This window comes from Ixodes scapularis, unplaced genomic scaffold (assembly GCF_016920785.2).
Source record: "Ixodes scapularis isolate PalLabHiFi unplaced genomic scaffold, ASM1692078v2 PGA_scaffold5__190_contigs__length_132052651, whole genome shotgun sequence".
NCBI lineage: Eukaryota > Metazoa > Arthropoda > Arachnida > Ixodida > Ixodidae > Ixodes > Ixodes scapularis.
The window spans coordinates 92,245,747-92,259,735 of record NW_024609880.1 but is presented as its reverse complement, the minus strand read 5'-3'; the positions used below and the strand labels follow the sequence as shown (position 1 = coordinate 92,259,735).

The window sequence follows — 13,989 nt, the reverse complement described above, 5'->3', positions numbered from 1 at the left end:
GAGTGAGAAAGATTCGCGTGCGGCGGAACCGAGGGCCAGCCGAGGGCCTGTCCTGGGCGCCGTACCTACGACGGTCGCCCGACGACGCTTTTGCGGATCGTTAAAGTACAGTCTGACGGCAGTTCAAGCAATCACAGGTCATGCTACTCTAAAAAAAAAAGGTGTCGATTTAACTCTTTTTGGAGTGTAACTGGCTTGTCACAGAATTCACTCTTTTAAAGAGTAACTATAACTCTTCGGAGGCAAGTGTATGTTTAACTCTTCCATACAAGTGTTCATTTAACTCTTCTATAGAAAGTCACGCCAATACCTTTGAGAGAGTCAGGGCTACTCTTTTGATGTGTAAGTGTAAGTGTTACCTTCACTCCTTTGTCTAGAGTAACTATAACTCCATGAGAAGTGTTGCCTAAACTCTTTGATGAGAGTAAATTTCACTTTTTTGTGTAGAGTGACTATAACTCTATCAGAAGTGTTGCCGAAACTCCTTGTTGACGAGTGAAGGATACTCTCCAGGAAGAGTTACCTCCATTCCTTCGTGTAGGGTAACTACAACTCTATTACAATGTTGCCTGAACTCTGTATTCAAGAGTTACGCGTACTCGCCAGGAAGAGTTACCCTCACTCCATCGTGTAGAGTAGCCACAACTCTATTAGAAGTGTTGCCTAAACTCTGTATGCAAGAGTTAAACATGCTCTCCGGGAAGAGTTGAATCCACTCGTTTGTGGAGAGTAATGACAACTCCATTAGAAGTGTTGCCTGAACTCTATATTTAAGAGTTAAGCACGGTCTCCAGGAAGGGTAGTTTTAGCGTTATTGTGGAGTAAATACAACTCCATTTGAATTGTACCTTGAGTCCGTATTAAAGAGTTAACTCTGCTCTCTACCAAGAGTTAATGTCACATAGCAGCCCACTTGAGCAGTTTGTATGACCCCTCCTTAGATAGTACTTAACTCTTTAATACAGATTTTAGGCAACACTTGAATGGGACTGTAATTACTCTACAGAAATAATTGTGTGGAGTAAGTACAGACCCATTTGATGTGTTGCCTAAACTCTGTATAAAAGAATTAGCACTCTCTTCAGGAAACCCTAAAATCTAAAAGCAGCTATGTACATGTTCACAAGGAGATGGGTGCAAAGGAAATGTGGAACTGCAGCTGAAAAATTACAAAATATAAAGCATGAGCCTGCACAGAGGCTATAGGTTCTCATAAAAAGTTAGCACTGAAATAAAACAGTAGAATAGAGTTTAATAAGCCAAAATTTTTATTTCAGCACATGGCAAAAAAGTCAAAACCGGCGCACAAATTTCCTATGGCTAACAAGTTTTTTTTTTTTTAACTTCGTGATCAAGTCTAAAGCCAAGACGGACTTTATTTATACTTCAAACTAATGAAGTGCCCAATCACTACGAGTGACTGGCTTGCTTTTTGACGGTAAGAAATGTCGTCGACTCCGTGCGATGCAAGAACGAGCGCTGCACCAGCCCGTCACCTCAAAGGAATGGTCCTCCAACACCACAGTTATGGCACTTGAGTCCTCTTCGTCAATTCTCGTCACCGGACAGGTCGATCGGCCGTGTCCCTCCTCCTGTGAAGAATGAATGCTTAAATGCAGAGTCAGCAATATTAAAAGAGAGGAAACAGCTCGCGAAGTGCTTTTAGTTAATACCAGTGCACTCATTTGCGAGACAATAGACCATTTTCGAAAATCCCAGGAGCCATTCATAGGATGCGCTCCAATAATTGGCTGGGGCTCGCTTTCTTGCCGATTGAATAAGGTTCCCAACCGAACACTAAGGCAGCACTGATTGCTAGCTCGCTCAGTCGCAAAAATCCAAAACCGTTCGTATCCCCTGCTATGAACACATTAAGAGAAAGATAACCACATCCCTCGCTCTCTCTCTATTTGTTTCCTTTGTATGCAACAGCAGCCATAAGCGGTTGCATTCATTTATGGTATCCTCAAGTTTGCACCCCATCAGAAAAAGGGGGCAAGGAGAGGGGGCAGTTCTCTCCCCCTTCTCCCTGACTTTTGGAACAATTATAACAGGCAATATGGGAGTGAGGGACAGAGTTTAGCTTCCTTGCACATCACCCCTCCACCTTCCAAACAGTAGCAAATCAGCTGGCCTCTGCCCATAGCGGTGCAAGACATAGCTTTATTATATAGACACTAGACTGAGGGGTAGGACGAATGCAATTTCTTAACGTCTGCATTTGTCCAAGTGGCATACAATATGTTAGGAACATTTTTATAGATAAATTAGTGTAAACAACGTATTGCGTTTCAGTGCGGACTGCCATCATATTATAGTTTATTTCACAACTTTAGAAAGGTAGCTAACGAATGCAAGTAACATCTAAGTTTGGGGAGACCAATCATTAAATATTGTAACTACAGCTCTACAAGGGGATAATTCGCCATAAAGTACCATTGAACCTTAATAAAAAAAAAAAAAGTTGTACCTACTAAAGTTCACGAATTCTAAACAAAACAAAACAAGAAGAAAAAGAAATTTAAAGGTAGGCCATACCAAGACCATACAAAATTAAGATTGGCGAGTATTAAAATAACTGATAAATATGCTACATGTCAAAACAGTACATGCATCGCGGCGAGCTCAAGTTCTACCACAACCGACACTACTAGAAAGTCAGCGAGCTGCTCATGTGTGCCAATTCATCGTGCTGCTGCGCAATAGATGTGGGCTCTATGTTTTTTTATTGCATGCGGATGAACTGGTTGCACCACTCTGAATGCAGGGGCAGGCACACGCATTGAAAGGTCGAATTTAGAGCTCTTTTTTTTTCCACATAGTAGAAAGGTTAATCTATAAGTTGCTTAGCCCTTCTCTTGCAGCATCACTGCGTCTCTCAATCCTTCATCTAAACTTAACACATGTTTATTGCAACCTCGACATTTAAGTTCACACCTATGTTTCTACGTTGATTTGAAAGAAAAAAATAAACAGCTTTAAGGAATTGCGGTGTTTGCGGCGCAGAAATATGTAGTTATAAATGTACGCATAATGGGGGGGGCCTCTATATTATTTATTTATTCATTTATTTATTTATTTATTCAAGTTCCCTTAAAGGCCCTCGTTGAGGGCATTACATAAGGGGGGGGGGGGGGTACGTAACACGAGAGTAGAAAACAGTAACAACGACATATGCGGATACATGGGGTGCTGCAAAACAACGTGGCATCGCCACGAGCAACGGCAATACACAAATTAGACAAGTTATAAATCAAATCGCTGGCCTCCCTTCAGCTCACCAGTGTCAAATGTACTTTTAAATTATCAGTCCAATAAATACCCTGTTATACAAACAAAATATGACAGTTCAACGGAACATGATGCATGAATCAATAAATCACTCACGTAAAAAAAAAAACTTGTCGAGTAAAGACGATTACTGGCAAATACGCTCGCATAGCGCAGTGACATAGCTGACACTCCACAACCACCCGACTAGCTGAATCTTGGCAAAGAAGGACTACTCAACGCCCCGTGCAATTCGGCTTTGGACATACTGGGAGGACTTTACTACAGCACACATCTACCTTCAAGAAGACAGCCATATTTTAACAGAAAAAAATGAACTAAATGACTTCAAACACGAAAATACCCAATCAGAACGTCTCTCAAAAACTATTGGAATAAAAAGCATTTACAAATAACGCTGTACAGGACCTTTCAGGCCGATAGCTGTGGACTACACGCGGGACTCGTCGGAGACTCCCGGCCCAGAGTTAGACACGGTTCAAACGGATCGGATCATGACAAAACGTGCATTACGTAGCAAGAACACATGTCTCCGATGGTCAAGAAGAAGGAGAGGATCCTCTCATTGTCACTCACGTGCAAAAGAAAGTGGTCCGTCGTGTCTTCGGTCCGTCGAAGCTGGTGGTGACATGTATGGCCACAACAAAGGAAGATCACCGGTGTGTAGGCGCTGCCGAGAGAATATCCAAGGTCTTGACATTCCGCATGTTGAAGATCGCACTTGGCAATAAACCATCGTTCTTACCGGTTCCAGTTGGGGAAGCGTGGATAAAGGAGATGCCGAGCCGGTTCACCCGATAAAAAAAAATAATAATAAATGTCCGCTAAGCAATCAAATGAACCTAAACAACTTAAGAAACTGACACCACGGTGTCCTGATATGAGCATGTTCATCTTGCCATTCTTGAAAAGAGCTATCTCTGCCGGAAAAAAAACTCCATAAATTGCGAAGCGCCTCTGCCCCTTTCCAGTTCGCGGATGCGCGTGTTGGACATTGAGGGGACCGTCCCCACCGTCGTCCAGTCCCTACCTTATTGTTAGGCCTTGGTTCACGCGACTCCACTTTGTGAGAGCGTGTGTGTGCGCGCGCTTCGCGGGCTGGACTCCGTCACTCCTAAGCTGGAAGTGAAGAGGAAGCTAAGGTGTTCGGTGAGCCAATCGTACATTTGGATTTAATCACATGATCACGCTCCCTCCCGTAACCACGCGCAGAGAGTGGCGCACGCGATAACTGGCATGGTGGGCTCGACGGTCTTCCGACACTGTCAGCTTAGGTATCAAGGGAGCCCTCCTCCTTCAAGGACGCGGACGCCGAGTCCCCTAGGCTCACAAGAGATTTGGAGGGATTAGTGATGGTGGGTGGGGAAAACGGGAGGGAAATTATTTTCTCAGCACCTTCTCTTGCCCTTTTCGAGGGAGAGATAGAGCTCTTGCTCCCTACGAGGGACCTTCGTAAGCAACCCGTTTCGAGGCCATCGGCGCGCCCCTCCACTACGCTCTTCCCTCTCTCGAATTCGTCGGTCTGTCTCAGCTGGTATTTGCTATGCGGGTAACCAAAAAAACAATATAGTAGAGATTGCTTACATATGATAACTCTAGAACAAGAGGACAAAAAGGAATTGACAGACACGAGCACTGAACTCAGCTTGAAGCCTCATGTCAAAATAAAAAAAAAGATAATGATAAATCAAATGTCTCCCAACGAAAACAAAAGGGGTGATATAAATTGCAAGAAGATTGTCGGCCACTTGGCGTTCCCTCAGAGCACCAGTGAAGCTAACTAGCTAATGCCTCAAAATAAACAAAACAGGAGAGCATGCGCTCAAAGAGACATGCACACAAACATGAGGAATGCGCCACATCGGTAGTCTAAAATATCAACGGCATGTGGGCGATCGTACGGGTGTAGTATTATAGCCCCACGTGCAGAATCCTTGTATACGCTTGAATCGCCGTTGTTTCATGCATAACCTAATATCTTGAGGGTCTACAAATGACGGCATGATTACCTTCCACGCGCTCGCGTGCACACTAGCTGTCTCTTAATTAAAAGCAGAATGCTCCGCCGTCACAGTGAGGACCAGGCCACATGATCTGGGAATTCGCGTCATGGGCTTCTGATAAAACTAGCTCTTTGAAGGCAGCGCAAAAGGGCGGGTGCCAGTCGTGGGGCATTTGATATCGGGTGCTTTCGTGCACCACCCGATCGCACATAGGGCATGAACTTTCTGTGAAGCGGTCTTCTTTAAGGAACTTGGCAGTCCACTGTGATAAATGTTCGTACGACCCTTTGCTGGATAAAACACAGATTATGGGCAAGTAGGAACAGAAAACAGAGAAGAAAAATTTCGAGGTGTTCAAAATCAGTGTAAAGGACGATGACAGTTGCATCAGTGCGTCGTCGCTCGTTTCATCAAATAAGAAATTCAGATTCATTTGGCTTGAGGTATAATAAAGTGTGTATCAGTGGCGTAGCCAGGGAATTTTTCTCATGGGTGTTTTTCTTTGCTTAAGCTGTTTGAAAGACACAAAGAAAAGAAGAGACCGGGAAAAAAAACTGCCCAAACACAATTTTGTTTGCTATTTTCCTGTTTCTTAGACGACAAAAGTCCAACCTTCTTTTCCACCATCTCGTTCGTCCAGTATTTAAAAAAAGGAGAATTTAACGTTAAACGACGAAAGAACGCAGTCAGAAAATATTATAATTGACTTCGAGCAAAAAAGTCTAAACAGGCTCACAAAAAATTACGGTGCGTGCACTTCAATGCGGAACACTCGGGTATCCAATGACTGAAAACTATGGAAAAGTGCCAGAGAATAGCGAAGTTTAGAATGCAATTAAACACAAAAACTGCAATGCGCAGAGGGGTAATGAGTGAAGTGAATAGTGAAGCGTCACGCTCATTGCTCCTGCGCGGATCACATTTTTTCAGAAAATATTGTTGTATAGTCATGTTTTAGGCTATTTACGTTCTTCGTTGTTGTTTTACGAGAAAGTGTGAGAAAAATACCAGTTTCTATCATTTTGTGGGGTCTAAACATTTAGTAGAAGCCGCCGTCGGTCGATTGGAAGAAGTGAGGCCTGGTTCACACTTACAGCTAATGCGCTGTCGCCGAACGGAATTGGCCGCGGCAATGCACAGGGGACGCTACGCCCGGCGGCCGAATTCTTGCAGATTCGCCCGCCGATGCGCAAGTGTGAACCAGGCCTGAGAGTACCCTTTCGGTGCTGATTTGCATATTTCGGTGAATCTTCAAAAGCGCAGCCCCTATTAGCGGCGAGATATTTTGGTGACGCCCTCGTATACGGTTTCCTCTCGTGACGTCATTACCTTACGGACAACAAGTTCGACGGTGTTTATAATTAGCACGGTGGAAGCTATTGCGCTCTGAAACCAACACTACCAACACCGTCAAAATTGAAGTTCTTTCATTACTCTTATTTCTGTCGATGAGAAAACCTTTGCTGACTTCATAGTCATCATTCGGCCAATCGTAGAAGGCCGACCACAGCGACGCTTTTGATCGCACACGTCGCCATCTTTCTGCCCTTGCAAAAACAAGTGTGATCGCGCAGGCACGCGCAACCAAAGCACTACCGAAGCCAGCGAGCTCGCGTTGAAGGCGGAGCATCTGGCCTCAGCTTGGAACGGAGTAGCAAACGCCCCTGGGACGTTGAAGCCCTCAGGTGCTTCAACGTCCCAGTATTCGGAGTCTAGAAAACAAACGTTCCGATTCAGCACTGCTAACGAGCATGGTGGCCAGGATTGGCAGCAGGCGGGTTACATCACGATACAAAGCCTCTGGGCAAATGCAAGTTGCCCGTACCGCCGAGACGCGCTACGCGGTGCGGTGCCTCCACATCTGTGTCAAAACCAGTACTTCCCCTGCGCGGATCACATTTTTTCAGAAAATATCGTTATATAGTCATGTTTTAGGCTATTTCCGTTTAAGTTTAAGAAAAAAAATACTAGTTTCTATCATTTAGTGGGGTCTAAACATTTAGTGGAAGCCGCCGTCGGTCGATAGAAAGAAGTGAGAGTACCCTTTCGGTGCCGATTTGCATATTTCGGTGAATGTTCAAAAGCGCAGCCCCTATTAGAGGCGAGATGTTTTGGTGGCGCCCTCCTATGGTTTCCTCTCGTGACGTCATTACCTTACGGACAACAGGTTCGGCGGTGTTTATAATTAGCATGGTGGAAGCTATTGCGCTAAGCAGGCGGGTTAAGCTAAGCAGGCGGGTTACATTAGGATACAAAGCCTCTAGGCAAATGCTAGTTGCCTGTACCGCCGAGACGCGCTACGCGGTGCGGTCCCTCCACATCTGTGTCAAAACCAGTACTTCCCCAGGAAGTATATTTAACAAAACGAATGCTCCGCACAGGCCGCCGATTTGATCGAAGTCGAGGCTTGCGACATAGAGACCGACGTCGTTGGCCACAACATCGCACTCGCCTAGGGCGGACGATGCTGCCTGACGAGAATGTGCCGACTCTAGCTGTTGGAGACGGTGATGACACGCTTGAAGTTGTAGGTCAATAATCATTCTTAAAGAAAAAAAAAAAAAGAACGTCAAGAACGGCTTGGCTTTTGAACTCATTTTTGAAAAAGTTCCACGACTCACGTGCTCAACGCAAGCACGTAAACATTACCCACTTCGGCGATTAAAGAAGTCAACTAGATACGCTTTGAAACCAAGTGATTATGAGCATTACAAATATGCTTCAACAGTGCATATGCTGTCGCTTTTCTCTGTTGCTTCTTTTCTTTTTTGTTTTTTTTTAACGATGGGGATGTTTGTGTGTGTGTGTTTTTTGCATTTTTGTGCCATATTGAAGCTAAATAAGCGCAGGCGAGTGAACCCTAAAAAAAGAAAAAACGGAGCAAAAAAACGAAAAAAACAAAAACGCTAAGCTGTTTGTTATTTTGTCGTCCGGTTTTCTCCGGATTGTAGGGTTCGTAAAGTCAAATCATTGCTATTTTGGAATTTTGTTGTGCTGCCCTGAAATTGTCGTCGAGTCCTTGACACTCAAAGGGTAGGGGAACTTTAGTTAAGCCGCCTGCCTTCCCCGAAGCGAGGCCAGCGTCTTTCGAGGTCAGGATTTCACGGCTTTTATGACGTCGGGAGCTAAGCCATTCGCACCTGCGAGCCTGAAGAAAGGCTTCGGTTACAAACGTGGCCGAGTTTGGAGAGGGCTGTTCGAAGAGCCGGAGCCGGAGATGTGTTTTTCACGCAGTCCACGGACAGCGTCGTCTTTTTCGTTTTGCTTCGGTATGTTGTGGGCATGCACCGCTCCTCGCCGTAGTGGATTGTCGAAACGAAACACACACACAAAAAAATACTGACATTGGAAAAGTGGAAGGGGTAAAGGGGGACAACCATGAAACTTCGGCGGTGTTCCGACCCTTCAACACACAACACCCCGTCCCCTGGCTACGCCGCTGGTGTGCAAATACGTTCGTGTTTTCCAAATAAAATTGAGCTGCCGGTGGCCGCTCTGAGTTTGCACTACTACTTCTTTCAGTTCGGTTGTTTGTTTTTTCTGGCGCTTCTAAGTATACGTTTGTTGCAGCTGACGTCACTTCCGGCTAAACTGTAGGTCAAAACAAACATTGTCGTCTACTATCAGTGCCTTGTGACCATGTTGGAGGCAAAAAATGTTCTTCTCCTGACACGAAGCGCAGTCCATAAACCCGTAGTTAGGGTACGAAGCTTTTCTATCAAGATCATAAGTCAACATAATAATCTAAAGCGAAAGTCCCATGCGTATGGCCGCGACGGGAGGGCGATGCATAGACGCGGACATCGGCGGCCTCATTATCGCTGGCGACGCATATGCACGAAGGAGCAGCAAAAAGCAACCTGTAAATTCTGCAGTTTCTTTTTTTTTCTAATTAGCAGAAAAAACATTTGAATTGCGCGTTGACAAAATTAAGTAAAGGTAGGCTGTATCAACTCACGTATTAAAATATCCTTGCCCATCTCCCCCCCCCCAAAAAAAAAAAGAAGAAGCGGCTAGGGAAAAAGTGAAAGCCGTTTACAAATGCCTGTAACGCCGAATTGGAGCGCAGCTCTTGAGGAGGAGGAGTGAAGGATACTGAGGGGAGGGTAGACCCCTCCTCCTTCTCCTCCTCCTCCCCTCATTCTTTAATATGCTCCTGCTCCGCGGGGGGTCACGTGACCTCGGGGGGGGGGTGTCAAATGACTTCGGGGAGGGGGGTCACGTGACCTCGGGGAGGCGTGACCTGGTGGTCACGTGACCTTGGGTGTCACATGGGGGTCACCTCAAGGTCACGTGACCCCCAAGGTGACCCCCACGTGACCTGGAGGGGTCACGTGACCTCGGGGGGTCACGTGACCTCAGAGGGGTCACGTGACCTCGGGGTTCACGTGGGGGTCACCTTGGGGTCACGTGACCTTGATGTGACCTTGGGAGGGGTCACGTGACCTTGGGGGTCACGTGACCTCGGGGGTCACGTGACCTTGGGGAGGAGACCACGTGACCTCGGGGGTCACGTGACCTTGAGATGACCTTGGGAGGGGTCACGTGACCTTCAGGGGGTCACGTGGGGTCACGTGACCTTGAGATGACCTTGGGAGGGGTCACGTGACCTGGAGGGGTCACGTGACCTTGGGGGTCACATGACCTTGGGGGTCACGTGACCTTGGGATGACCTTGGCTACGCCGACGCCGACGCCGCTCAAGCCGGGAACGGGCCCCTAAGAGCTGCGCTCTAAAAAAAAACGTCCCCGGAAAAAGAAAAACACAACAACAACAAAAATCTGCGCCGAACAGCGTCGAAAATGCGCCGACCCCATAGCGGCGCCATCTGTTGACAGCCCGTGATATCGCGAGGAGAAACTAACTCTAGCTACAGTTACTCTAGAGTTCGAGTGAGGGTTAAGGGAGAGTATCATCGAAAGAAGCGGTCGCGAAAGAGTAACTTGGATGAAGAGAGGGTTAAAGTAGGGTAACTTAGGGCAGTTACTCTCCTTTGACACCTTTTTTTTTTTAGAGTGTAGTTCTGACGTGTGGTCCCAACAGTCTCTCGCCAACGATTTGTTTCATAAAGCGGGAGCGAGAAAAACGTTACAAGAGCGAGCAGCATGATTTCTTGCCCGTGCTGATGCCTGTGCCGTAGAGACGGACGATCTCTTTGCGTATGCCGAAGCGGCACGTTTTCCAAGTTTGCGATTCTGTGTTGTGAATAAAGTGAGTTTGGATGTCACGTTTTAGAGCGCAGCTCTTAGGGGCCCGTTTCCAGCCTGAGCGGCGTCGGCGTCGCCGTCGGCATCGCCGTCGGCGTCGTCGTCTGCGTCGCCGTTGGCGTCGGCGTCGGCGTAACCGCGCCCCTCCCCTCCTCCTCCCCTCTTCCTCCTCCCCCTCCTCCTCCCCCTCTTCCCCTCATTATCTAGTATGGTCCGAGGGGGTCACGTGACCTTGGGGGGGTCACATGACCCGTTTCCAGCCTATGCGGCGTCGGCGTCGGCGTAACCGCGCCCCTCCCCCTCCTCCTCCTCCCCTCCTCCTCCTCCCCCTCCTCCTCCCCTCCTCCCCTCATTATCTAGTATGGTCCGAGGGGGTCACGTGACCTCGGGGGAGATTTCGCGTTACATTAGGGGAACAACTGCGTCGAGTTAGTTGAACAAGAAAGGATTTATATACAATATTTACATGATGGTTCCGTTTGCTTTTGGAGCGCCGTAGCTGTCATCGTCCCTTCTTTTTCGTCGTATCTCTCCTTTTCCTCTTCTTCTATAGACGATAATTTTCAACAAACTCCCCCCGAAATGAGCGAATGCTCATTCTTGCAATTCCAGCGGGTATAATAACTGTATCGGACGGCGGAGCTCTCCCCCACTGGGCAGCACAATCCTGCATGCTCGAACCTTGCCGTCCTTTCCTGGGAAAGTCTCTTTAACTCTGCAGAATTTCCACATCTGCCGTGGGAGTCGGTCGTCTTTGAGAAGGACGATGTCATCGGTTTGTAAACCACTTGAACTGTTGGGTTTGGTGATGTGAGCTGACCTCAGTTCTAGCAAATATTCAGATCTCCATCTTCTCCAAAATTGCTCTATGCTAGTGCATCGATATTTCCACCGTCGCGCTAAGTGTCCAGAACTTGCTTCATCTTTTGCTGGTAAGTGATGTGGGGGAAGGGTGGTCAGTTTACGTCCCAATAAAAAGTGTGCTGGAGATAGAGCCTCTGGTTCTTTAGGGTTGTTATAAATGTACGTCACTGGACGGGAGTTGACTACAGCTTCTACCTCAGTGAGGACCGTGGCCAGTTCTTCGAAATTCAAACTACTACGGCCCAGAACCTTGCGTAGTGAGACTTTGACCGACCTCACTAGTCTCTCCCAAAAACCGCCCCACCATGCGGCTCTTTCTACAATTGTTTTCCACCTAATCCTGTGATTTGCAAAGTAGGTCTGCGCTTCCTCTCCTTGTATTGCTTCAAACATTTGTCTGATATCTTTAGCGGCTCGTTTGAACGTTGAGGCGTTATCTGAATAAATCGTTTTTGCGATGCCTCGGCGTGCAACGAAGCGTTTGAACGCCAACAAAAATGCTGTTGTCGATAGGTCACTCACAAGTTCGAGGTGCACGGCACGTGTTACGGCACAAGTGAAAAGTGCAATGTAAACCTTGCTACTTCCGTAGTGATGTCGACATAACAACGGTCCCGCAAAATCCACACCAGTAGTTTCGAATGGTTCGCATCTTGAAACTCTGTCGGCTGGTAGTGGAGCTACCGGCTCTGAGGCAGGTGCACAGCTTTGTCTTTGGCAAGTTAAACAGCGACGTATTACTTTCTGTATGACTTGTCTTGCCTTTATAATCCAGTAAGTTTCCCGTAGCTGCGTCAAAGTGTCTTGAACTCCGGCGTGTAGCAGTCGACGATGTTCTTTCTCAATGAGAAGGGTAGTGAACCGGTGATTTGCAGGTAAAATTATTGGGTGTTTTACGCTTTCCTCGTTGTTACTAAATTGTAAACGACCACCAACTCTCACAATTTCATCACTGTCCATAATTGGGTTGAACGACTTGATTTTTGATTTTTTGTCAACTTGCTGCTGATCTTTCAGGTGTACGATTTCCTTCGGGAAAGCCTGCAATTGTGTAGCCGCTATCCAGTATTTTTCTGCGTCTATGATTTCATCGCTTGTTAGCGCTCCCCTGCGTTGTCCTTGTTGTTTTATGTTGTTTACGAAGCGTTTAATCCAGGCCGTCACTCGAACCAACTTATTAAATGAACTGTAGTTCTCCAAGTTCATCAGATGAATTTCGTCGGGTATTGTGAGTTGAACAACAGTATCTTTCTTTTCTTCAGCCTTGTACTCTTCGCATTCTGGTCTTTCCTCAACTTGACTTGGCCAGGATGATTCCGAGCATTGAAGCCAGATGGGTCCATTCCACCATGTGTTGTTCTCAACAAGAGCACTTGGCATGAGTCCACGCGTTAAAAGATCTGCTGGGTTTTCTGAACCAGGACAATGTCTCCAGTTGATTGGTTCCGTCAGACCTTGGATCTCTGAGACGCGATTTGCAATAAACTGCTTCCACCGGTTTGCAGAACTACGAATCCAATAAAAGACGATCATGGAGTCAGTCCACAGATACACTGGGAGTCCTTCCATCTTCAACTTCTTTGTTAGATAATGTGCCAAACGAGCGCCAATTAATGCTCCCATAAGCTCTAGTCGCGGAAGGGTCAACCGCTTGAGGGGTGCCACTCTCGATTTCGCCATTACAATGGTCACACACTTTCTTCCCTCTTCCTCTTTCGATGCCACGTACGCTACAGCTCCGTACGCTTTTGTGCTAGCATCGCAGAAGACATGCAATGCCTTTTCTGTTTTGTCTTTGTTGAAGTCGCGAACGATGAGTCTTGGAACAGCGACGTCCTTCAAGGCAGTGAGGTCTGTACACCACTTGTCCCATGCTTCGTATAAGTCTGAAGGTAACACCTGATCCCACTCAACTCCTCGCTCCCAAAGTCGTTGAAATAGCATTTTTATGGTTGTCACGGTGGGAGCAAGAAAACCCATAGGGTCAAATATGCGAGCCGTTGCTTGAAGTACGAAGCGTTTGCTGTCTTCACGTGAGCACAGAAAGTCAATTAGAGGTTCTATGTCGAAATTGATGATGTCTGCTTGTGCTTCCCAACCAATGCCTAGAACCTTTGTTCGGCCAATTTGTTCGGTTAGTGGTACTTGGCCGGATCCTTCTTCCTTTAATTCTGATAACAACCTTGGTTCATTTGATTTCCACTTTCTAAGATGCATTCCCGCCTTTTCTAGTATCTTTGTTGCTTCTCTGCATAGTACCTGGGCTCCTTCCAAATCATCGGCGCCAGTTACCAGGTCGTCAACATACATGTGCTGTTTTAGAGTATTCGAGGTATCGGGAAATTCTTCGTTCATCAAGTCGAAATGGTGTCTCAACGTTGCTGCCAGGAGAAACGGACTTGATGTTGCCCCAAATGGAACTCTGGTCATTCTCCATGTTGTTATAGGCGGAAGGTGATGTCCTTGCTGTGGAGTAGTTTCGTACCATAAAAAACGTAAGGCATCTCTGTCTTCCTCCGCCAACATCACCTGTAAAAAAGCCTTCTCGATGTCTGCTATTACGACGACATTGTGAGTACGAAACTCGATCAGCAGGTCTATTAATTCAGGATTTAAGTTCGTTC

At 46.7% G+C, this 13,989-nt stretch overlaps 1 protein-coding gene across 1 annotated transcript; it reads right to left on the bottom strand.

The window, feature by feature from the left end:
- Positions 1–10,921: 10,921 nt before the first annotated feature.
- Positions 10,922–13,309, bottom strand: LOC120843597. Its single transcript, XM_040215003.3, has one exon. It carries the CDS (start codon positions 13,307–13,309, stop codon positions 11,096–11,098), a length of 2,214 nt encoding a protein of 737 aa, XP_040070937.3. The 3' UTR covers positions 10,922–11,095.
- Between the last annotated feature and the right edge of the window lie 680 nt (positions 13,310–13,989).